Raw genomic sequence first — 26,685 nt, forward strand, 5'->3', positions numbered from 1 at the left:
ATTTGCCTTTCTCTGATTAATAATGACTTGGAGCATCTTTTCATATGGCTAGAAATAGTTTCCATTTCTTTATCCATACTAATTTCCAATTTTCCCAACAGTTTTTATCAAATAGTGAATTCTTATCCCAAAAGCTGGGGTCTTTGGGTTTGTCAAACACTAGATTATTAAAGTTATTGACTATTTTGTCCTGTGAACCTAACCTATTCCACTGATCAACTAGTCTATTTCTTAGCCAGTACCAAATGGTTTTGGTGACTGCTGCTTTATAATATAGTTTTAAATCTGGTACAGGTAGGCCACCTTCATTTGATTTTTTTTCATTAGTTCCCTTGAAAATCTTGACCTTTTGTCCTTCCAGAAGAATTTTGTTGTTATTTTTTCTAGGACATTAAAGTAGTTTTTTTCAGAGTCTTTTTGGTATAGCACTAAATACATAGATTAATTTAGGTAGTATTGTCATCTTTATTATATTTGTTCGACCTATCCAAGAGCACTTAATATTTTTCCAATTGTTTAGATCTGACTTTATTTGTGAGTAAAATGTTTTGTAGTTTTGCTCATATAGTTCCTGACTTTCCCTTGGCAGATAGATTCCCAAATATTTTATATTATCGGCAGTTACTTTAAATGGAATTTCTCTTTTGATACATAATTTCTAATCCCAGTTCTGACATCCAGAGTTTTAAGATTCCTCCCTGCTCTAATATCCTACTGTATATTCTAAGGGCCCTGAACCTCTGACATTCTATGGTAACATAGTAGATAAGAGTACTGAACTTGTTCAGATATGGCTTAGACCTTTTCTAGCTATGTGACATCTTAGCCTCAATTTATTTATAAAAATGAGGATAACACCACCTATCAAGGCCTGTGATTTTATTGGCATAGGGAACTTAGGGATGAGGAAACTACCAATGAAGGCCTTTACCTTCTTTGCAATTTACACTTTTAGAGTTGCCAAGAGCATTGAAAGGCTGACTTCCCGGAAGTTCTATAGACAGTATGAGGCAGGATTTGAAACCACAGCAATTCTTGGCTTCAACACCAGCTCTTTATCTACTATGAATGAGACTCTACTTCTCTGTTTCTCTCCCTCTCCTCTCAGCACTTGTCTCACACACACACACACACACACTCATATGTAAAATCTTAATAGCATATGCAAATACTATATATAGCATTTGTAGCTATATAAGGAGATATTAAAATGATATTGTTTTCCTGGAAACTGAATGGATGTCCATCAGTTGGAGAATGGCTGAATAAATTGTGGTATATGAATATTATGGAATATTACTGTTCTGTAAGAAATGACCAACAGGATGATTTCAGAAAGGCCTGGAGAGACTTACACGAACTGATGCTGAGTGAAATGAGCAGGACCAGGAGATCATTATATACTTCAACAACAATACTAGATGATGACCAGTTCTGATGGACCAGGCCATCCTCAGCAACGAGATCAACCAAATCATTTCCAAAGGAGCAGTAATGAACTGAACCAGCTATGCCCAGAAAAAGAACTCTGGGAGATGACTAAAAACCATTACATTGAATTCCCAATCCCTATATTTATGCACACCTGCATTTTTGATTTCCTTCACAAGCTAATTGTACAATATTTCAGAGTCTGATTCTTTTTGTACAGCAAAATAACGTTTTGGTCATGTATACTTATTGTGTATCTAATTTATATTTTAATGTATTTAACATCTACTGGTCATCCTGCCATCTAGGGGAGGGGTGGGGGGGTAAGAGGTGAAAAATTGGAACAAGAGGCTTGGCAATTGTTAATGCTGTAAAGTTACCCATGCATATATCCTGTAAATAAAAGGCTATTAAATTTAAAAAAACGATATTGTTTTCAGTCTTATTCAGTTCTTTGTGACCCCATTTGGGGTTTTCTTGGCATAGATACTAGAGTGGTTTGCCATTTTCTTCAACTCTTTTTTTTTTTTTTAACAATAGCTTTTTATTTTCAAAATAAATACAAAGATAGTGTTCAACATTCTTGTGTTTCAAATTTTTCTCCCTCCCTCCTCCACCACCTTCTCTAGACACCAACCCATCTAATATGTGTTAAACATATGCAATTGCACATACCACATTTATCATGTTGTACAAGAAAAATCAGAACAAAAAAATGAGAAGGAAAAAATCAAATAATAAAAAAAGGTGAAAATGCTATGTTGTGATCCACACTCAGTTCCCACAGTCTTCTCTGTGGGTGCAGATGGCTCTCCATCACAAGTCTATTGGAACCCAACTGATCATCCTATAGTCTTGCTGTTGCTGTGAATAATGTTCTCCTGGTTCTGCTCATTTCACATAACATCAGTTCCTGTAAGTCTCTCCAGGTCTCTCTGAAATCATCCTGCTGGTCGTTTCTTACAGAACAATAATATTCCATAACATTTATATTCCATAATTTATTTAGCCATTCTTCAATTGATGAGCATCCATTGATGGCATTCCAGTTTCTAGCCACTATAAAAAGCGCTGCCACAAACATTTTTGCACAAGTGGGTCCTTTTCCCTCCTTTAAGATCTCTTTGGGATATGAGCCCAGTAGAGACACTGCTGGATCAAAGGGTATGCACAGTTTGATAGCCTTTTGATAGCCAAATTACTCTCTAGAATAGTTGGATTAGTACATAACTCCACCAACAATGAATTATTATCCCAGTTTTTTTTAACATCCCCTTTAACATTTATCATCTTTTCCTGTTATCTTAGCCATTTTGAGAGGAGGAAAGAGGTACCTCGAAGTTCAACTCATTTTACAGATAAAGAAACTGAACAGAATTAAGTGACTTGTCCAGGTCCATACAGTAAGTGCTTGAAGCTAGATTTGAACTCAGAAAGTTGTCTTCTTGACTCTAGATCCTACACTGTTATTTACTGTGCCACTTAACTGCCTGTTGTATTATCACACTCTCATGGAAGCAAAAATTTTGTAACAAACATGTGGTTAGTTAAGCAAAATCAAATCAATTCCTGTATCGGCTATATCCAAAAAAATGTTTTATTCTGTAATTTGTCTGGAGCAGTGGGTACAGTTTAATTTGATGGTTCTCTGCAATCATGTTTAGTTATTGTATTGATTAGAGTTAAAATTTTTTAGATTAAATCTTTTTTTTTTCAATTATCAAAGACATTTTATCACATTGATTATTTAACAACTACAGTCACCTTCAACTTTTTACTTTTTATTACTCGCTTTGTCTTGCTTTACTTTCTTTTCTTTTTTACCTTGAATTCTTCTAGTGAATTATTTTCCAGTAATTTTCTTCTTTCAGATTGAAATATCAGCTTACATTGGTGTCCCTTATCTCTTCTTTACATTCTCCCAAATTTCTCCTCCCCAGATCCTCTGGCTTTTTTCTCCCACCAATCTCTTTTAATCAACTTTATAGTTTCTTTCTTAAGCGGCTTATTCTTTTTCTACAACTTTCTCCCAAAGAAGCTGATAGTAGGAAAGGGAAAGAGAAGAGAATAAGCATTTATGTATTGCTTGCTGAACTAGATGCTATACAAACATCAAACATTTGATCCTCACAATAACTTTGTAAGGCAGGTCTTGTTATGATTCCCATCTGTGTCCTGTTAGGATCCCCATCTTACAGTTGAAGAAATGCAGGCAGGGGTAAAGTGACATGTCCAGATTCAATAATTAGTGTCTGAAGCCATATTTCAGCTCTTTTTCTGATTCCTCTGTGCCTCCAGCTACCTGGGTGGGACTTAAAAACAGAATCCTAGTCTTTAATTGTTTTTGTTAGAAGTTCCTTTGACTGACTCTTGGAAAACTTTGGTCTGATTAGCCTCTTCTTTCTAGAGCCTTTCCACCTGTTTAGCTCCTTTCTTATTTTTTTAATTTTTTCTCTTGTTCACCTCACCTGGTTAACACCTTGAAAGGTAGGTAACTTTTTCTTCTCCTTTGCAACTGTGTTCTTTTCCTTCTGCCCAACTTCTTTGGTTTCCTAGTCCTATTTATATTTGTCTATTCTGGTTAGTCATTTAATCAAAAAAGGATTTATTAAGTGCTAGGCTCTGTACCAAGGGCTCAGGATATAAAGAAAAGCAGAACATATATCAGATGGTTGCTGTTTTGGGGAAAAGAGGAAGAAAAATTTGGAACACGAAGTCTTAAAAAAAATGTTGAGAACTACTTTTACATGTATTTGGAAAAATAAATACTATTGAGAAAAAACAAAGAAAGGCAAACATAATTTTCCTGACCTAAGGATCTCACTTTCTAATGGGGGAATACAATATATAAATAACGATATACATGTGGGATACTTCCCTTTTGCTCTGTATTTCCCTTGTTTGTAAATTATGATGTCCACACACCAGAGTTAATGGGGTTACTTTCCCTTCTCTTTTTCTGTGTTTGTATACATATTTGTGGTGTTTTTCTTCTTTAAAATAATAATGGTTCTCTCTGGGAGAAGGTTTCTCGGGAAGGTTTTCTGGAGACAGCCTTAGTTTCAGTTACAAATAATAATTACCCAAATACAGCCAGGTGTTAAAAGTTCAGATCTTTTATTGTCTCCAATATAGCTTGGTTAGTTTTCTTAGAGGCCTCTCTGTCTCTCCTTGGTTCTAAGAGCTCATGCAGCTTTGTCCCTTGCTTCTGCCTCTGCTTTCTTCAGCCTCCAGCCAGTACCTCCTTGCCTGGGGCTGGGCAGCTTTCTGGAGAGCCTTTCAGACCAGCATTGGTCTCAGTGGGGGATGTGCAGGAGCCTAGCCACCACAGTAGTGTGAGATGAAGATGAATCTGGTTGTACCTCCGAGAGAGTGCTTCTCCTCAACTGAACTGATGCTCCCTTCTCAATCTTCAGCTGAACTCTCTCTCAATGTCTTCAGCTCAACTCCCTGAGAGAGCCTCTGCTATTTCTTATATATGATCTCTTCTGAGATATATATATATATATATATATATATATATATATTATGGGTTTCTCCCAGAGTGCTCTCTGGCCCTGAGAGCTTCAAGGGAGGTGTGAATTCAGATATCTCATACTAAACCCTGAAATCTCCCAAACGTGTGAACTCCAATGAGTACTTAAATACTTCTTGCTTATAAAGGTGTGAACACAAGCATTGTTTCTATCAGTTGTACTTAGTACCTTGTTTCAAGTTCTGGCCCATAACATCTCCTTGTAAGATCAAATCAATCATATTGAACTATGCTAAATTAGATAATTATTGTCTCTATCGACTCTAATGACTTAACAGTTTGTAAAGATTCCAACACATATTTATGTGTGTGTGTATATATATATATATATATACACACACACACACCTTGTTTGTAGCTAGTTATTTACATATTGTGTCCCCCATTAATAACATATGCTTATTAAGGTCAGAGGTAGTGTTTTGTTTTGTTTTGTTTTGTTTTGTTTTTTGCCTTTTTTGGTATCCCCAGTTCTTAGCATTGTTCTTGGCACTGCTAAATCAATTAATAAATGCATGTGTGGACTGATTGTTAGAATGGCACTGGTGTCTCATTGCAGAGACCAGGAAAGGCTCCCTGTGAAAGGTCATATTTGAGCAGAGCATTAAAGCGTGTGTGTGTGTGTGTGTGTGTGTGTGTGTGTGTGTGTAGCGGTGATGGAGAAAGCCAGTGATGTCTTCTAGGAGCAATAAAGGTAAGCCTGTGTTGTTCAAGTCTTTCTACCAGTCTTCTCTTTCATTTTTCTCCTTGCTCCCTCTCAAATTTTCCCTACTTCAGGCATGTCCTGTAGTGATAGGAGATAAGGTGGTGGGTGGGTAAAAAAACAAAAGTAAATACAGGGGAGAAAATAGGATGGAGGGAAATACAGAGCTGGTAATCATAACTGTTAATGTGAATGGGATGAACTCTCCCATGAAACGGAAGCAAATAGAGTGGATTAAAAAACAGAATTCTACAATATGTTGTTTACAAGAAACATGCTTGACACAAAGAGGCACATACAGAGTAAAGGTAAAAGGCTGGAACAGAATTTAATATGCTTCAGCTGAAGTAAAAAAGCAGGGATCCTGTTCTCAGATAAAGGTAAAGTAAAAATACATCTTATTAAAAGAGATAAGGAGGGAAAGTACATCTTGATAAAGGGTACCATAAATAATGCAGTAGTAATGATACTAAATGCATACGCACAAGTGGTAGAGCAGTCAAATTCCTAGAGAAGCTTTTAATTTAAGCCAGTTACAGGAAGAAATAGCAGAAATGCCCCTTCTCTCATTTGACACTCCCACCACCCTGAGGAAGCCCTAAGCCTCTTCTATCTGGATTACTCCATTAGCCTGCTTGGTGGCCTTCCTGTCTCAAATCTTTCCCCACTTCATTCTGCTCTCTGTTCAATCACTGACATGCAAGTCGAACCATGTTACTCTCCCCTACTCTATAAACTCTAGTGGTTCTCTGTTGCCTCCAGAATCATATATGAAAACCTTTGTTTGACTTCATGACCCTTCATGACCTAGCCTCTTCCTACCTTTTCTAGTTTTATTACCCCTTATTCTCCTCCATGTATTATGTGATCTGGCACCACTGCCTTCTAAGGCTTATTGGATAACTGTCCTATATATACATGCCCCTGTTCCTTAGCCACAAGTCTCCCATATTTGTTGTTTCCACCTATTAAAATGTAAGCTGCTTGAAGGCAGGGATTATTACTTTTGTATCTGTATCCCTAGCTTTAGCCTGGCATATAATTTAGTGTTTTTATTTTCTGTTTATTAAACGTTTTTCATTTTTAAAATGTGCATTTTTTAAAAAGAGGGGTTTGGCCAAGATTAGAAGGGAACCAAAAAATTGGGGAAAAAATGTTATATCAAAGGCTCTGATAAAGGCCTCATTTCTAAAATATATAGAGAATTGACTCAAATTCATAAGAATACAAGCCTTTCTCCAATTGATAAATGATTAAAGGAGATGAACAGACAATTTTTAGAAGAAGAAATTAAACCTGTTTCTAGTCTTATGAAAAAATGCTCTAAATCACTTGATTAGAGAAATGCAAATTAAAATAATTCTGAGATCCTGTACCATTCAGATTGACTTCGATGACAGGAAAAGACAATGATAAATATTAAAAAGGATGTGGGAAAACTGGGACACTATACATTGTTGGTAGAGTTGTGAACTGATCCAACCGTTTTTGAGAACAATATGGAACTATGTGAAAAAGGGCCATAAAACTGTGCATGCTTTGATCTAGCAGTATCTCTACTGGGCCTGTATCCCAAAGAGTTCATAAAAGAGGGAAAAGGATCCACTGTGCAAAAATGTTCGTAGCAACTCGTGCGCTCTTCTCTCTCTCTCTCTCTCTCTCTCTCTCTCTCTCTCTCTCTCTCTCTCTCTCTCTCTCTCTCTCTTTCTTTTTTGCTAAGGCAATTGGGCTTAAGTGACTTGCCCAGGGTCACACAGCCAGGAAGTATTAAGTGTCCAAAGCTAAATTTGAATTCAGATCCTCCTGATGGAAGGGCTGGTTCTCTGACTACTGCGCCACCTAGCTGCCCCATGTAGCAGCTCTTTTTTGTAGTGGCAAGAAATTGGAAACTGAGAGAATGTTGGAGAATGAATAAGTTATTGTGTATGAATGTTAAGGAATATTATTGTTGTAGAAGAAACGATTAGCAGGATGATTTCAGAGACCCAGAGAGACTTACATGAACTGATGTTGAGTGAAGTGAGTAGAACTAAGAATATTGTACACAGCTATAAGAAGATTATGTGATGATCAATTCTGATGGACGAGGCTGTTTTTCACAATAAGGTAGATGATTCGGGCCAGTTCCAATGGTCTTGTGATGGAAAGAGTCATCTGCACCCTACTGTGGGAACTGAGTATGGATTGCAACATAGTATTTTCACTTTTTTGCTGTTTGCTTGCATTTTGTTTTCTTTCTTATTTTTTTTCCCTTTTTGATCTTATTTTTCTTGTGCAGCATGGTAAATGTGGAAGTATGTATAGAAGAATTGCACATGTTTAACCTATATTGGATTACTTGTTGTCTAGGGGAGGAGGTGGAAGGAAAGGAGGGAAAACAATTTGGAACACAAGGTTTTGCAAGGGTGAATGTTGAAAACTATCTTTGCATGTATTTTGAAGATGAAAAGCTGTTATTAAAAATTTTTTTAAAAGAAAGAGGAATTTGGAAGGAAAGAGGAAAAATATACATAGTAGCATTGGATAGCAAACAGATGAACATTTCTATTTCAGTTTTATTTTGAGATCCCATAAAAGAAAGGAGGTAGTAATGTTACCTCATAAGGTAGTAAAAACACTGGTCTGGGTCTCAGAAGTCCTAATTGTAGCTCTCTAGTGATTTCTATTCTCCTCCTATATAAAAATGAGGGTGTTTGATGCAGTGATCTCTCTTTAAGACACATTCCATTTCAGACTTTCAATATTGAGGGCCCTTGTAGCTCCATCTTTCTGTTTTTTAAAAGTTACTTGTAATACTGACAGTCTGTGTTCTATGTTATATGGCCCTTTTCCAGCTCTGATATTAATTCTAAGGTCTTTTCCAGCTCTATCCTGTGATAGCTAAAATTGGGTTCTCCTAGGAAACTTGACCCTTTTTGTGTTCCAGCCATCCAAAGAAGAGAAGATTGAGGGAAAGTCAGAGGATAGTTTGACTACGTTGTTTCCAGGCCAGAAGAGGAGGATTTCCCATCTCTCCAAGCAAGGAAATGTAAGGATCTTTTATCCCAAATTAGGCATGTCAGCACTGGGGGGTCAGGGGAAGGAAGGGAGGTAAATGCACAGCAATGGAAGGGTATGAAAAGATGTTCTTTTAGAGATTCCACTCTCTGTAAAGAGTTTTGACAGTTTCCCAGGGAGAAGGCAGCATAATGCTATAGCTGAGCATGAGAGCTAAATCATTTCTTCTCTTCATTTATAGTCATACTTGTGCTATGTGTGCCTCAGAATCTCAAGAGGTTGAAGGCTTCTTAGTCCAAACTGTGTCTACATTGAGAAGGGACTTACTCATCTATTTTTGCTCCTTTTTTTTTTAAACATTAATCAGCAAGCATATATTAAGTGGGTGCTATGTGCTGGGCACTGGGTTAAGCGCCAAATAAAAGGAACTGAAATTCTGAGAAGTAGCAGAATTGGGATTTAGAGCCAGATCTTTTGGCTTTAAATTTAAGATATTTAATGGAAAATTTAATGGAAAATTAGCCATTTTCCTCTCTTCCAAGTCATTTCCTCCCAAGTTATTAGCCTAACTTCAGTTAGGAGGAAATTGTATTTCAAGAGTACTGTACCATTATATTCTTTATTCTTTCCCTGCCCATCTCTTGTTTTCCTTAGGTCAGAGCTCATCGCTTCTAAATTTAATCATTCAAAGGTCAGAGCTCATCACTTCTAAATTTAATCATTCAATCACTTAATCACTTACTGGGCAAGGATATACTAAGTGCCTGCTAACTACTGATTAACAACAGTTCCTACTTTCAAAGGCTTTCAGTCATGAATGACATCTTGATGAAAGAGAGAATTTTGTATATAGACTAAAGAAAATCTTTACTCTGATCCCTTACCAGCTCTTTGAACTAGGGCATATCATTTCTCTGTGATTCAGTTTCCTTAATTGTAGGAATAAGAAAAGAGGGCAGAATTTGGAGTCAGAGGAGTTGGGTTCAAATCCTGGACCTTTTTGCCCCTGTATGATCTTTAGCAACTCACTTTTCCTTTCTGGGTCTCAGTTTCCTCATATGTAAAAAGGAGGAAGTTGCTCTAGATCCACTCTTTAGTATTCCTTCCAACTCGACAACCTAAGAGTAAATTCTGCCTACCTCTGGATTTTTAGTAAGATCATATGGAGATAATATATTTAACAGGTTCCGTAGGTCCAGCCCAAGCTTATGTAGTTCATTGTTTAGATTCTGATGACTTAGAATGAGTGTAAATAGCAGTTTTCTGTTTTGACCAAAAACTCTGGGGGTCTTCCCTCCTAGATTGATATCTTTGTAATGATGAATTGCATCATTTGTTTTGGTCTCAGTTCTTAGTCATTGAATGAGTATGGCTTCAGACAGAGACCTAGGAAAGACTTTAATTTAGAAAGGCCCAGGTCACCCAGTGCATGTTGGGCCATCATCATTTGCCCTGACTTTTATCTTACAACTGGAGAAGAGAGCAAGGCTAATGACTTTGTGAAGCTCTCATTCAAATCTAATTCAAGGGTGACTCTATACATCATCACACTTGTGATGTCACTGATTCTCAAGTATTATTACTAGACTTTAAAATAAGGACATTCTTTTAATTGATGAAATCAAGCCCTCTCCTATTTTAAAGTTGTCAATCTGCTGCTTGGGCCTGGGTTATAAATAAGCTACCTTGTAGTTGGAGTTTTTCTCTTGGGACTTTTGACTGTTGCTTGACACTTTTTCATCTGAGCCCCCTAAAATTTGCCCCAAACCATCTTCAATTTTTTTTAAAATTTGGAAAAAGAAAAAGTCTAAAGTAACTTGGAATTTAGATGCTTTCTTTTTTTTTTTTTCTCTCATAAACTTGAACCATGCTGCAGCTTGTTTTTGTTTAGTAGGCCCCAATTTCTCATTCCTTGGAAATGGAGTATTTTTATTACCTCTCCCATGATTTTAGCTGCCCTTATATGGTCCCCTGGCTTCTAGACTACTATAGATTGTCTGTCATGGGTTTGGTGCAGGGGGACAAGAGACTGTCACACTCTGGAACAATAGGATTCTCCACTGAAAGTTATCTGATCCAACAGGCTGAAGTCCCAAGCAAGCCAGTCATTCGGCCCTATCGCCCACCCACCGCTCAGGAGGCCTGCTACCGACGAACCCAGCTTGCCCAGAAACAGGCCTCAGACATTCTGGCAGGAAGACTGGCAGCCCAGAAACATTCTGTGTCTCTGCCTGAGGAGAAGAGGAGAATTGCCCATGTGCCCAATCCCCGCATGGCCACAGCACTGGCAGCAGCAGCCAATTCAAGTAAGTCAATAGTGAGTTCTGTTTATCTTTTTGTTTCCCTAAGATGTACTGATAGGGTTTGGGATAAGTGGATTGGTCCTCATTTTCTATGCCATCTCTGTCCCTAATTCATTATAACTCAGTACATGTCATTTTAATCATCTAGTATATGGTCAGTCTATAAACATTAACTGCGTATTGAATGCTAGGTACTGTGCTAAGTGCTGTGGGTTCAAAGACCGTCAAAAATAGTCTTTGATGGTCTTTGCTCTCAAGTGGCTCACAGTCTAATGGAAGAAACAGTTATGTATTAACAGGGTAATTAAATTGCAAATCATCAATAGAGGGAAACCATTAGTAATAAGAGTTAATTAGGAAAGGCTTCTTGTAGAAGATGAGAGGATTTGAAAGGAAACGGGGAAAGATAGAAGGTAGAAATGAGGAAGGAGAACATTTCAGACCCGGGGAGCAAACAGGGAAAATGCCCAAGGAAATTGCTTGTTTCCTTTGTTATTCAGTCAGGAGACTAGTGTCACTGAGTTTTACAATATGTATGGAATATGAAATTTAAGGAGATTGAGAGAAGGCAGGTTATACAAGGGCTTCACACACACACACCTTCCAAATATTTTTCTCTACACACACACACACACACACACACACAAACACATACCCCTTCCAAATATTTTTCTCTCTACCTCCTCCCTGAGGTCACATTGAGAAGGCAAGAAACTCTATATTTATTATACATATGAAATCATACAAAGCTTATTGACACATGTATCATGTTGTGGGTTAGGAAAAGCAAGAAAAATAAAGTTAAAAAAAATAAAAGTAAGTATTGTCCCTTGAATAAGGCATCTTAGTGTGCAGCAGAAGCTTCAAGGTAGTTCACATATTTATCTTTGTTTCCCGATCTCTTTTCATTGTTGAAATGGTGAATGATTAGTTGGTGCATAATGTCCTTTCTTTCACTAGAAGCTAGATTACTAAAGTAATATTGTAGTGCTAACTGCATAAAACTTTTGGAGAAAAGAACAAAATAGAGATATTTAAAGGAAATTTAAAGTTGAATTGCTTGCAGATTTGATTCAGAAATCCTGTCATTTTCTGTCATGGACCTTTCCTAAAAGGACCCCTTCTAAGTATGTTTTTTTTTTTAAATGCATAAATTAAAAACATATATAACTTCAAAGGAAACCAATTAAAAAAAATTTTTTTAAATCATGTTCACAGACTCACCAGACTGCTTTAGAGGATATCCGTTAATATTGTTAAAGTCTTCAAAAACTGTTAGTCAATGTAAGCTTGAAAAATAGCATTTACAATGTGTAAACAAAGTAAAATTTAACAATGTTAAATTAATAAAATATATTTTCTTAGGAAAAAAGTTTAAACAAGTTTTCAATCTCCGATTACATTAATTCTCTCTGTAGATTCTACTAATCATCTTCTGAAAGAAATCCCAAAGTAAAAACTCTTTAAGTAATATTGTTGTAACCAAATTTCAAAATCATCAGGTTAAGGAGAAAATACTGCAAAGCAGCCAAAAAGAAACAATTCAGATATCAAGGAGCCATAATCAGGCTTGTGATTTAGAGGATCCAGCAGTTTCTAAATTTAGCCCCTTGAGTAGAGGGGCTTACACTAATACCTCTTGATAAAAAAAAAATGAACTAAGAAATAAGCCCATCATAGAAACTTACTATGGGAACAGGGAAGATTGGAGTTCATCTTCAGAGGAGGATATTAAAGTTAAAAAAAAGTTCTACCCCAAAGAGTAATGTAAAATAGCTTCCTGCTCAGAGAGAATTTATAGAAGAACTTAAAAATAATTTAGAAATCAGAGAGACATTGAAGAACTAAAAAAAACTAAAAACCATCTGAGAAAAACAAGAAGATTATGAAAAAAACAGTTAACTAGAAAAAGGAGAGTCTCAAAGATGAAAATAATTCTTTGAAAATTAGAATTGGAAGGCAATTCTAGGTAAGGGGACAAGGCAAGGGGGGAATCTATGAGAGACCAAAAAAAAAAAAAAACAAAAAACCCCTCAAAACCCCAAACAGATTATAAAGAATGAAAAAGTAGAACAGAATGTGAAACATTAAAAACAAACAAACAAACAAACAAAAAACAGATCTGGAGAACAGATCAAGAAGAGAAAATATAAGAATAATTGGACTGCCTGGAAGTTGTGACCAAAAAAAGAAGGTTGATACAATAATCCAAGAAATAATTGAATAAAGTAAAATTGTCCTGGAATGAAGGGGAAAGTAAAAATCCATTACTCACCACCTCAATGAGATTTATAGAAAACACATAGAAGTAGTATTGCCAGTTTTGCAAGAAATAAGAAAAAACAATTCAAATATGCTGGAGCTACAGTTAGAACTGTACAGGACTTATCAGCAATCACAATAAAAGATCACAAGTACTAGAATCATATTTAATGACAATCAAAAGTACTAGCCTGCGGGCAAAAATATCATCCAGTAAAATTATCTGTAATATTGAATGAGAAAAACTGGACATTCAATGATTGAACTTGCAGATTTTCAGAACTTTCTATCAGCCAAATCCAAACTTTAAAAAATTTAACATATAAGAACCAGTGTCAAAGATCAATTTCAAGGAACTCAACATAGACAAATTTTTTTTTTTAAACATGGGAAATATATGCCATATGTTTAAGATTGACATCCACAATAGGGTAGATCAAAAAAAAGATCTGGGGCGGAGTTAAGGTAAAAATAATAATGTTAATGAGATACAGAGGAAGAATAGTCACAGACATTAGAAGGGGGATGAAGGCTTATAGTTATGAAAACCTATTCATAACTGAACCAACTATGCCCAGAAAAAGAACTCTGGGAGATGACTAAAAACCATTACATTGAATTCCCAATCCCTATATTTATGCCCACCTGCATTTTTGATTTCCTTCACAAGCTAATTGTACAATATTTCAGTCTGATTCTTTTTGTACAGCAAAATAACGTTTTGGTCATGTATATTTATTGTGTATCTAATTTATATTTTAATATATTTAACATCTACTGGTCATCCTGCCATCTAGGGGAGGGGGTGGGGGGGGTAAGAGGTGAAAAATTGGAACAAGAGGTTTGGCAGTTGTTAATGCTATAAAGTTACCCATGCATATATCCTGTAAATAAAAGGCTATTAAATAAAAAAAAAAAAAAGAAAAAAAAAAGAAAACCTATTCATATTGGGAATGGATTAAATAGGCAACTGCTTATATACCATGAAGGGTATAACACCCTTCAAAATCTATGGGGAAACAAAGAAAAAAAATTAATAAAATATAAGAACAATGAGTGGGTCAAGCAACAAATTATAGAAACAATAATTTCATCAAAGATGATGCAATAATAAGTTCAACATGCCAAAATTTATCGAATGCAGCCAAAGCAATACTTAGGGAAAATTTTATATCTCTAAAAGCTCACATCAATAAAATAAAGAGCAGATTAGTGAATTGGGAATGCAACTAAAAAAATCTAGAAAAAGAACAAATTAAAAGTTCTCAGTTAAAAACCAAGTTAAAAATACTGAGAACTAATAGATAAAACCTAGGAGCTGTTTTTTTGAGTGAAGAAAACAGAATAAAATAAATAAACTTTGGTTAATTTGATTTAAAAAAAAAAGAAAATAGAAAACTAAATCACTAGTATAAAAAATGAAAAGGGTAAATTTACCACCAATTATAAGGAAATTAAAGCAATAATTAGGAGCTTTTTGCTCAAGTTTGTGCCAACAAATTTTACAATCTAAGTGAAATGGATGAATATTTACAAAAATATAAGTTGCCCAGATTAATGAAAGAAGAAATAAAATGCTTACATAATCCCATTTTAGACAAAGAAATTGAACAAGCCATCAATAAACTCCTTAAGACAAAAAATCTTCTGGGGCTAGATGGCTTTATAAGTGAATTCTACCAAACATTTAATGAAAATTTTGATTACATTATGTTAAAAGTTTTTTGTGCAAAACTAATACAACCACAATTAGAAGTAAATCAGAAAGCTAGTAAGTAATTTTTACCCCCAGTATTTTTTATTTTATTTATTTGTTGCTGAGGCAATTGGGGTTAAATGATTTATCCAAAGTCACACAGCTAGGAAGTGTTGCATCTGAGGTGAGATTTGAATTCAGGGCTGGTGTTCTGTCCACCACACCACCTAGTACCCCTACAGCAGGTATTTCTGATATAGTCTGAGGCCTTCTCAAATATATGGAGAATTGAGTCAAATTTATTAAAATACAAGTCATTCCCCAATTGATAGTCAAAGAATATGAGCACAGTTTTCAGATGAAGAAATTAAAGTCATGTATAGTCTGAAAAATGCTCTAAATCACTACTGAGTACAGAAATTAAAACAACTCGGAGGTACTACTTCACATCAACTAGACTGGCTAATATAATAGAAGAAGAAATGGGAAATATTGGAGAAGATGTCAGAAAACTGGAACACTAATGCATTGTTGGTGAATTGTGAACTGATCCAACCATTTGGGTTGCAGTTTAGAACTACGCCCAAAGGGCGATCAAATTATGCATATCACTATTAGGTCTGTATTTCAAAGAGATTTTTAAAAAGAGAAAAGGTCTTACATGTACAAAAATTTATAATGGCTCTCTTTGTGGTGGCAAAATAATAGTAATTCAGGGAATTCAGCTAAACAAATTGTGGTATTCAAATGTAATAGAATGTGATTATGCTATAAGAAATAAGCAGGCAGATTTCAGAGAAATCTGAAAAGATTTACATGAACTGAGCAGAAACAGGAGAACATTGTACACAGAAATAGCATTGTGTGACGATCAGCTGTGATAGACTTGGCTCTTCTCAGCAATAAAGTGATCCAAGACAGTTCTAAGACTCATGATGGAAAATGCTATGCACACCCAGAGAAGAAATTTATGGAATCTCAATGTAGATCAAAAGCATACTTTTTTCATTTCTTTATTGCTGTTGGTGTTTGTAGTTTTCCCCTTTTGTTCTGTTGCTTCTTTCACAATATGACCAGTGTGGAAATACGTTTAACGTGATTGCACCTGTATAACTTATATCAGATTGCTTGCTATCTTGGAGGGAGAGACAAAAATTTGGAACTCAAAATATTTTGAAAAATGAATGTTAAAAACAATCTTTACATATAATTGGAAAAAATAAAATACTAGCAAATATAAATTTTTTGCATCAATATTCATCAAGGAAATTGGTCTCTAGATGCCTTTCTCTGTTTTTAGTCTCCCTGGTTTAGGAAACAGAACTATATTTGTGTCACAGAAGGAAGTTGGTAGTACTACTTTAGCTGTTTTTAATAGAATATCTTATTTTTCCCCAATTTCATAATAAAAGCAAACTTTTAAACTTTTTTTTTCCCTTTTTAAAGTTTTGAGTTTTAAATTCCCTTCTCATCCTTCCTTGAGATGGTAAGCAATCACTTATAGATTGTACATATACAATTATGTAAAAACATTTCTATATTATTATATATATTTCTATATTATTAATTTTGTAAATTATAATGTTTTATAATGTAAAATATAAATTTTGTACAAGTAAAAAATAGAGTGCATCAATCAGTATTCAGACAATTCTTTATTCTTTTGAATAGTTTATATTGTCCTTCAAATGTTTAGTAGAATTCACTTTTAAAAATCCATCTGGACTTGAAATTTTTCCCTTAAGAAGCTCATCTTTAACTTGTTCAGTTGCTTTTTTTCCCTCTGAGGCAATTGAGGTTAAGCAACTTGTTTAGGTTCAGCTTGTTCACACAGCTGAAAGTATTAAGTATCTGAGGCTGGATTTGAACTCAGGTCCTCCAGACTTAAGGGCTGATGCTCCATCCACTGCACCACTTAACTGCCACTCCTTTTTTTCTTAAGATAGAGTTATTTATGTATTTTATCTCTTCTCTTAATCTGGACAAGTTGCAGTTTTATTTATTATTCCTCTATTTTGTTTAGATTGTCAGTTTTCTTTCTTTCTTTCTTAATAATTATAACTTTTTATTGACAGAACCCATACCTGGGTAATTTTTTACATTATCCCTTGCACTCACTTCTGTTCCGACTTTTCCCCTTCCTCCCTCCCTCCACCCCCTCCCCCAGATGGCAAGCAGTCCTATACATGTTAAATATGTCACAGTATATCCTAGTTACAATATATGTGTGCAGAACCAAACAGTTCTCTTGTTTCACAGACAGAATTGGATTCAGAAGGTAAAAATGATTGTTCTTGACACATAAATGGGAAAAATAGCTCCTAACAATTGCTTTAATTTCATCTTCATTGATTGTGTGTTCATCCTTTTCAATTTTGATACTGGTAATTTGGTTTTCTTTTTTTTTCTTTTTTTTCAAATTAATGAATGGTTTATTTTATTGTTTTCCTTCCATAACACCAGCTCTTTTTATTTATTAGTTTATAATTTTTTTACTTCTAATTTTATCTTTACTTTGATTTTCAGGATTTCTATTTTGATGTTTAAATGGTAATTTTAAAAACTTTTTTTTTCTGTTTCTTGTTGTTTTTTTAGTTACATGCCCACTTCATTGATTTGTTCTTTCTTTCTTTCTTTCTTTTTTTAATTATTTTAATTTTTTAATTAATGGAAGCATTTAGAGATAAAATTTTCCCTATGTATTGCTCTGGCTAGCTCTCACAAATTTTGGCATGTTGTCTCATTGTTGTCATCTTATTATCTATTACTTATTATTATTATATTATATATTATATATATATATATTATATATTATTATATTATACATTATAATATATATCTATTACTTAAAGCAATGATTACTTTATTTAGTATTTTATATATCCCCAGTTATATATAAGAATCATTTTTAACATTCATTTTCAAATCTTTGAATTCTAGACTGTCCCTCTCATGCGTACTCCTTCCCGAAACTGAGAATGAGAGCAATTCAAAATAGATTATTCATATGTAGTGATACAAAACATTTTTTTAGTAGTCATGTTGTGAAAGAAAATATAGCCTATGAAAAATAAAGTTTTTTTTTTTTTTTAAATATATGCTTCAGTCTGCATTCAGACACCATCAATTCTTTCTTTGGGTACAGAAAGCATTTTTCATCATGGCTCCTTCAGCTTTGTCTTGGATCATTATCATTAGAGCAAGTAGGAGTCTTCTTGGAAGGCATGAAGGTAACTCTGTTATGTTGTGATGATCTCAAAAGAAAAATGGAAATGTGAAAAAGAATAATATATTAGGAGAAGGGGAAAGGGAAGAAAAGTAAGAAGTACTGAATAAAAGAGGCACACAAGGAAGAGTTTTTACAATGGTGGTGGTGCAGAAAATGTGGGAGAGTAGGCAATTCTTGCACCTCTCATTTGAACTGATTCAAAGAAGAAAGATTATATACACATACACATTTGAATATAGAAATTCATTGTACCCAGAGAAGTAGAAAGAGAAGAATCTAAGAGAAAAGAGGGTAGAGAACATTACAAAGGGGAGGTTATAGTAAGGGAGTCAGAAACAAAACAGACTTTGAGTAGGAGACAGGATTTAAAAAAACAAAAGATGGATGAAGATACATAATTAGCAATTATAGTTATGAATATGAATGAAAGGAACTCATTCAAAATGAAAGTGGATATCAGCATGGATTAGAAGCCATAATCTAAAAATCTGTTGTTTACAAGAGATACTTGATAAAAATAAGGGGATAGAGTAGAATCTATCATACTCGAGTAAAAAAGGCAAGAGTAGCAATCATGATCTTAGACAAAGCAAAATAGACCTAATTGAAAGAGATAAACGGGGAAATTTTTGAGCTTCACTACAAAAAATTACCAGCTCTAATAGTATGTGAATCATTTTGTTTTATTCCTATGAAAAGTAAAGGACATTTGAGATAAAAGAAATAAATAACATATAGGTGCCATGCTATAGCATCCAGATTCTTGAAGGAAAAATTAAATGAATTATAGAAGGAAATAAGAGATCAAAGCTATACTATTACTAGGGGACCACAATTTATTCCTCAAGACCTAAATAATTTTTTTTCTTTTTTTATTAAAATTTTTTATTTTCAAAATATATGCACGGATAATTTTTCAACATTGATTTTTGCATTCCCCTCCTTCTCCCCATCCCCTCCCCTAGATGACAAGTAATCCAATATATGTTATACATGTTAAAATATATGTTAAATCCAATATATGTAAATAAATTTGCACAATTATCTTGCTGCATAAAAAAGATCAGATCAAAAGACCTAGATAAATTTAATCACAAAATAAGGAAATTAAGGAGAATAGAATTTTAGAACTTAGATATAATAGAACTGGAGAGTACTGAATGAGAATAGAAAGGAGTCTATCTTTTCTCAGCTACACAAGGCACTTTAAAAAAAAATTGATCATGTATAAAGCATAAAAACCTCAAATGATACAGAAAAGCATAAATAATTAAATATACCCTTTTCATACCATAATGCAATGAAAAAAATTACTTTTCTTTACAGCTTTATAGACATTCTCATTTTATACTCAGGAAACTGGGACTCAGAAGTGAAATGATTTATGTCAGATTATTATAGGTGGTAGAATGTGGACATGATTGCTGCCATTATTGTTTGATCTTTCAATAATCAGCAGTCTTCCTGCCAGTACTGTCAGCCTTTTGGGATGGAATCTATCTGGACCAGGTGACAGCTGGTCAAGCACAGCTGGTAACTCTATTTTATTTCTCTTGGGTACCAACACATTATTATTAATTTTTTTCCTGCCCTTTCTAGTCCAAAGATAATTATTTTTGGCAGAGAAAGCAAGTAAAATAAAAAAGCCAAAAACTTGTGCTCTCTCCCAAGATTACTATTCTCCCTTTTCTCCAATATCTATTTTATCCCCCTGGGAACCCTTCCAAGGCTGAAATTCTATGAATTGCAAATGGAATTATTCTGTTTATAAAATAGGTTGATTTATAACATTAAGAAATAGAACTTTAGATACAATCCTCAAAATAGCCTGTCCCTCAAATTATGATGCACTTGATTCATTTAGAAAGTAAATAGACCATGTAGCTTTATAGAGCAATTGATGATAGTGGGGTTGGAAGAAAGAGTTGAAAATTTTGTTTTGAATGGGATCATGACTAGTACGAGTACATGGACTCGTCCAGAAACTCATTTGGGTCAATTCTTTATTATACCCAAGTATCTAAACCAGAGACAGTAGGCAGAACTATGACAAGTGATTAGAAGTGGTATCGTTTTCAGCTCAGTCTGAGGAAGGGCCTCTTAGAGACTGGCCAGAAGTAAATTTTGGAGGTATTTACACAGGGGTTGTTTGAACACTTTCTTATTAGGGTCTGTGGAGAGGAGAAGTAGCATTGCATGGAAGGTTCACTAAAAAACCTCTCAAGTCTTTTCCAACTAGAGTTAATAGCTCTCTTTCCTTGTATTGGAGGCAAAGGTGGTGAGGTAGTTAGAAAGAAGGCAGGGTCAGAGAGAATTTATGCTTGAGGAAGTAGAAAATTGAATAGCAGAGGAAGAAAGTTTGCAGAACATTGATTTCAATATATAAATGACTGGATCTTAGTAAAATAGAATTAAAGTGGCCATTTAAAAGCAGCTATACTCTTCTCTGTTCTTAAGGCACTGTTAATTGGCCTCGTGAAGATAAGAAAAGCCCTTATCTCCCAAGATATGTTTTCCTTTTTAGATGCCCACATCCCAGTACATTTTCTATAGAGATGTTATATTACTTGTACAGACTTGAGTCATTCATTGTTGTGACATTGAGGAAACTTGATTCATCTGTCTATAGATATTGAACACTTGGTTGTGTATGATTCTGTGCTTCCTAGGCTGTTACCAGCCCTTGCTCTCTTCACTTTCCTTCCCCTTCACTCAGCTTTGGGGTCTATGAGAGACCAGTTTTCAGTGGCCTACAGGTTTATCTTGATGGAAGAAAGGACCTTCCTGGTGGAGTTGAGAAAAAATAGAGTTCCTGGGCCTAGAAGGCATTCAGGAAACTTTGTCAGCATTCCCAGTTAGTGAGGATTTAGCTGGCTGTCATCCATTTTTATCTTCTACTGTGGGAATGTTTTTCTACATCTAAAAGAATTTATGCTGGACCGTGTAAATGTGCCATGTTTTTTTCTTTAGGCTAGAGCTTGAATGTTTGTAGGGCTTTGCAAGGTTTTTACCTTAGGCCCAGAGAGTGAAGGAGACTTGCCTAAAGTAATACAATCAGTGAGTGGCAGAGGTAGGTTTAAAACCCAAGCCAACTGGGGTCTTCAGTTCAGGGTTCTTTTAGACTGTCATGCTCTGCCATCTGCTCTGTACTGTGATGCTGCTTGGACTGCCTTTGTTATTACTTCTTTAGCTTTGAGCAAATCATTTCTTTGTCTTTTGAGTCTCAGTTTCTTCATTTGTAAAATGAAGTAGTTCTAGAGAATCTCAAAGGTCTCTTCCATCTCAGTGCTATGTGATCAATTGGAAAAACTTCTCCTCATTTAATACAATTTTATTGTTTTCTAATTACATATAAACATATTTTTCAACATTCACTTTTATAAGATCCTGAGTCCCAAATTTTTCTCTTTTGCTCCCTCCCACCTTCCCCAAGAAAGCAAGCAATATGATATGTTACACATATATGGTCATAATAATTATATTTCCACATTAGTCATGTTGTAAAAGGGGGGGGGGGGGGGGGGGGGGGAGGACAGAGAGAAGTGAAAATAGCAAGCTTTGATCTGCATTCAGACTTCATGATTATTTCTCTGGATATGGATAGAATTTTTCACCTTGAGTCTTTTGGAATTGTCTTGGATCATTGTATTGCTGAGAAAAGCTAAATCCGTCATAGTTGATCGCCACACAATATTTTTGTTACTGTGTGCGGTTTTTTCCTGTTTCTGTACTTCACTCAGTCTCAGTTCATGTAAGTCTTTTTTTTTTTTTTTTTTTTTTTTTATAACTTTATTGACAGAACCCATACCAGGGTAATTTTTTCAACATTATCCCTTGCACTCACTTCTGTTCCGATTTTTCCCCTCCCTCCCTCCACCCCCTCCCCCAAATGGAAAGCAGTCCTATACATGTTAAATAGATTACAGTAGATCTTGGATACAATATATGTGTGCATCATGTAAGTCTTTACAGGCTTTTCTGAAATCTGCCCATCATCATTTCTTATAATACAAAAGTATTCCATCACATTCATATGCCACAACTTGTTCAGCCGTTGCCCAAGTGATGGACATTCCCTCAATTTCTAATTCTTTGCCACCACTAGAAGAACTGCTATAAACATTTTTTGGGTCCTTTCCTATTTTTTATGATGTCTTTAGGATACAGACCTAGGGATAGTGTTGCTGGATCAAAGGGTATGCACAATTTGATTGCCCAAATTGCTCTCCTGAATGGTTGAATCAATTCACAACTCTTTCAACAGCATAGTATAGAAAAGCTTTTTTTAGCGAAGCTTTTTTTTTTTTTTTTTTTTTTCAGTTTTTTGTTATTTCTCAGGTAGTGAGTGACTAGGTGTGGTGGGGAGGTAGGGAAAAACTACAGAAACAGATAAGCCAAAAGTCCTTGCCTTCCAGGATTTTGATTTGGGGAGATAAAAAATAAATGGAAAAAAACTCCTGCTATAAATGAATGAAACAGTATGTGCTTTCTCTCTTGAAAGAAGGGAGAGATGATTATAGGCTAGCGAGCTGAAGTAAGTTGGGCTTTGAAGAATGGAAAGTTAGATGGGAACCAGTGAGAGGGGATTCTAAGGAGAGGTAAACAAAGGTGCAAAGGTGGGAATACTTGGATCTAGGGACAGTATCACCCACTGTTTTGTCCAGAAATGAGATCTGTATAGGGAACTAGTGGGACATGTAGTTCAGAATTGTAGTTGGGACTGGAGTACTGGATTATGTGGTTTAGTCTTTGAATCAGAGGTTTTCTGCAAAAGCAGTAAAAATGGGAAGTAACAATGGAAGGGGTATGAGGAGTCATGTTAAATTTAACAGAAGAAAATCCTGGTGGTAGAGAGATAGAGAGGCCTGAGGCTTTTCAGGCTTTTCCTCCCTCCAATCCATCCTGATTCCTAGTCAGGTTGATTTTTCCCTTAGTATATATATCTTATTCTTTCAAGTTGACTCCATGGTGTGATCATTATTTTTCTGTTAAAACAATAACAACCATAAATGTTTGTTGTTCCTATGATATTGAGATTGCTAGCCATTTGGTCTATTTTCCCACCTTTGAAAACAAACCCGCATAAAGTAGTCCCTTGTCTAGGCTGCAGGGGACTATTTTATTTGTGACCTCATCAAAGGGAGTGGAAGAACATAGAGCTGGGAGCAAGTAGTCTTGTCACAATGACCAGGAGAGCAATGGCATAACCCCTGGGTCCTTTGCTAAGGAATCAAGGCCTTTTCTAACTCAGATCTAAATGCTTCAAACTGAAGGACCTGACCATGTGGCAGAGGCTATCAGAAACCTATACCTTTCATTGGACCTACAAATTGGTGACATTGCCTGATCTGACCACTGAATATTGACTTTTTCTCTCCATGGCCTTGCCACAGAACAGATCTTAATGTCGTCATTCCAAAATCCTAGTTCAAAATCCAGACCTTTCCCTCTGTGCACCCAGATGCACATTTTGGTAACATTAAATGACCGGAATTACTTGGTTCTCCGGAGCTCGGTGATGGGAATTTTGTCTTCCTACAATCATGTGCCCTGTACCCTGTCAGCCCCCACAGGTGCCAAGAAAAGTAATTCTTTGAACACCGTTCAAGTCGCAAATGGCTCTGAGCCAAACATCTCCTTGAAGTCCCGAACGATGTCTGGGATGGCTTCTAAAACGAGCACGACATCCGTGCAGAAGAGGATAGCACATATGCCCTCCCTACAGGTAATGCACGTTTTCCCACATTCAATTCAATAAACATTTATTAAGTGCCTGTTGGGTGCCAGGCACTGAGAATATAAATACAAAACCAAAACAAACCCTGCTTTCAAGAGGTTGAGGGGAAATGATAAAAATAAGGACATAATAGACACAGACTTAATCATTACAGGGTGGTGAGAATATGAGTGGGCAGTGGGGAGGCTTCTTTGCAGAAGTTGGTGTTTCATCTGAGGCTTGAAAAGGGACCTAAGAGTCTAGGGTGAAGATGATGCTTCATCTCTCTCTCAAGTCCACTTCATAGACTTCACATTTCTGGGACTGCATTGAACCAAAAGGCTGGGAGTCCATTGGGGAGGAGCTGTTGGGATGTACTGTTAAGTTTCATTAATACATAATTAAAAAAAATAAAGGAAGAGCTTTTTAAATCTTTCCTCTAGTCTTGCATTTACTATTTCCACCAAAACCACCAAGGGCTGTTTTATCCCCCTTAGCCTTGTAATAATCTTGTCCCTGGCTTATAAGGAACAGGTGGCCAAAGATTTTGAACTGCAGGTGGACCCTCACTTGGTCTTTACTTTGACTCTAGGAGTTATTGAGGATCATAAAACATTAGGAGACAAGTCAGATTATTTGGGGGGAGATTAGGAAAACTTGGAAAATATGTAACTTAATCTTTTTGTTTGACAGTTCATAAAGGCCTAGACAAAAGTTAGAATGTCTTCTAGGAGAAATAAAACAGACTATCCTTGGTCTATAATGTGGTCAGTTTCTCTTTTTTACATTTAACTTTTTTGAGGGAAGTGCAAGATTAGGACTTTCTAATGATCCCCAAAGCTATGGAAGGTGGTTAGGAGTGGAATTTTTACAGGGACTTCCAAAATAGCTTTCATACACACTCTGGTTGTCCCTGTCTAACCACTTGCCTAGCAGAGTGCTTTGAGACCTGATTATGAACCCCCTTTTTTACAAGCAAATCCTCTGCTCCACCTTTATAGGTGGAGCATCATTTCTGACTTCCTTTGGAGTTAGCAACAACCTCCTCCTCTGGATCCTTTGTCACACATTCTCATGTGGCATTTGTCATATTTTGCCTGGGGATGTGGTTATCTATGCCCATGTTAAATCTCCCTAATAAACTTTCCCTTTTGTCTTTTTGCTACCTGTCTTCCTCTTCTCCCCCCTTTTCCCCCAATCCACTCTTTCCCCTTTCCTTCCCTTTCCTTCACCTCGTTTTTTCTCCTTTTCTCTATTTTCCCCTTCTTTCCATATATTTTTCCTCATATTATCTCATGTCCCTTCTTCTTTCTCCTTATTCAATGGGAAAAGAAACAATTCAGATATTATCCATGGCCACCAGGAGATCACAGTCTAGGAGGAAGTTAAGATTCAAACAGAAAAAAATGATAATACATTGCAACCTTGAATTAAGTGCTCTAAGTTTTGAATTGGAAGGTTGACAGGGCAAGAAGTTGCATTTGAGTTGAGCTTTAAAGGATAGACTAGAAAATCATGAAACTGTTGATATGACAGGAATTATTAAAGATACTGAATTGAAATTTGTTGAATTGAAAAATTCTGCTGCTGGCAGTCAGTAAGCATTTATTTAAATTCTTAGTATGCATCAGCCACTGTGATAAGTGCTAGGGATACAAAGAAAGACAAAAGCATTCCTTATCCTTAAGTAGTTCAGTTGAATGGAAAAGAAAACATTCAAACAATTATACAGACAGGCTACATGCAGGATTAATAGGAAATAATTAACTGAGAGAAGGCACTAGAATTAAGGAGGACTGGGGAAGGCTTCCGGTAGAATTCACTAATCATTCTTTGTAAACTTAAACAGGCCAGTCATTCCAATTGAATTTGGGGCCAGGGTTTCCACCAACTTCCAACAACTATCTTTAATGGAGATAAAAGTAGTACTTGCCTTTCAGAATTGTTTAGGACAAAAATGCTCTTGAGTTTGAGGGTAAAGTTGTTATTGACAGAGCAGGAAGTATCATTTGACTTAAGCTTCACATGATAGATTAGAATTTAGTAATGGGGGAAGGGAACTGATGGGACACATTTCAGACCAATGGCACATTGTGAACAGAAAAAAAAAATTAGTGGGCAGGTGAGCTCAGGCTGCATTCTGGGGATTCTTCTTTGCAAAAAGTTTTTAAATTAATAAATGAAAGTAGTCTAGCTCTTTGAAATCCTACAACAAGATTGATAAATCCATAGATGATAAAGAGAAAGTCCACTCTCCTATTTCTCCAACATAATGGTACCAACTGGCTAAAAAATAAATTTCAGCTTAGAAAATGGCAATAGTCGGTTGTTCCCTGCCCCCATCTATTTAACAAAAATAAGCCCAAGCTCTTCAAACTCCCTAATACAACCCTGCTGCTCGAATAACACAGTTAGTCTGAGAACCCTCCACTCATTTCATGTTCCTTGGTTTGATTGGGGCTGAGAAGAGGCAAGCATGGACTCGTGGAGGTTGAGCATGTGGAACCAAACTTTGGGTGGCTTCCTGTGGAGTTGGGAAGACTTTGAGAGCGGCCCAGCTCCACTCCCTCTGATGGTCTGTGGGACATGAGCTAACCTGGGCCAACTTCAGCAAGACTTCTCCGGGGGAAGACTTGAGTTTTGAAAAAACCAGAGCAACTCATAAACCAGCTTCCTGAGGTGTTAGAGGAGGCTGTGGGCTGTCGCTGGAGGGACAGCCGGCACTGGTAGAATCAGCAATGGACCATAGAAGTTTTGGAATTGGAAAGGAGTTATAGCACGGTGTCAGAGTTCAAATAGGTCTTCACAAAGAG

At 35.8% G+C, this 26,685-nt stretch overlaps 1 protein-coding gene across 3 annotated transcripts in view; it reads left to right on the forward strand.

The window, feature by feature from the left end:
• REXO1 (RNA exonuclease 1 homolog) overlaps positions 1–26,685 on the forward strand; it is a 112,858-nt gene that overhangs the window by 60,640 nt on the left and 25,533 nt on the right. For all 3 annotated transcript variants that reach the window (XM_031948132.1, XM_031948131.1, XM_031948133.1), the window contains exons 3-5: positions 8,596–8,697; positions 10,750–10,972; positions 23,721–23,881. In XM_031948132.1, coding sequence (XP_031803992.1) covers positions 8,596–8,697; positions 10,750–10,972; positions 23,721–23,881 — 486 coding nt within the window. The remainder of the gene's footprint in view (positions 1–8,595; positions 8,698–10,749; positions 10,973–23,720; positions 23,882–26,685) is intronic.

Source organism: Sarcophilus harrisii, chromosome 1 (genome assembly GCF_902635505.1).
Source record: "Sarcophilus harrisii chromosome 1, mSarHar1.11, whole genome shotgun sequence".
Lineage (NCBI taxonomy): Eukaryota > Metazoa > Chordata > Mammalia > Dasyuromorphia > Dasyuridae > Sarcophilus > Sarcophilus harrisii.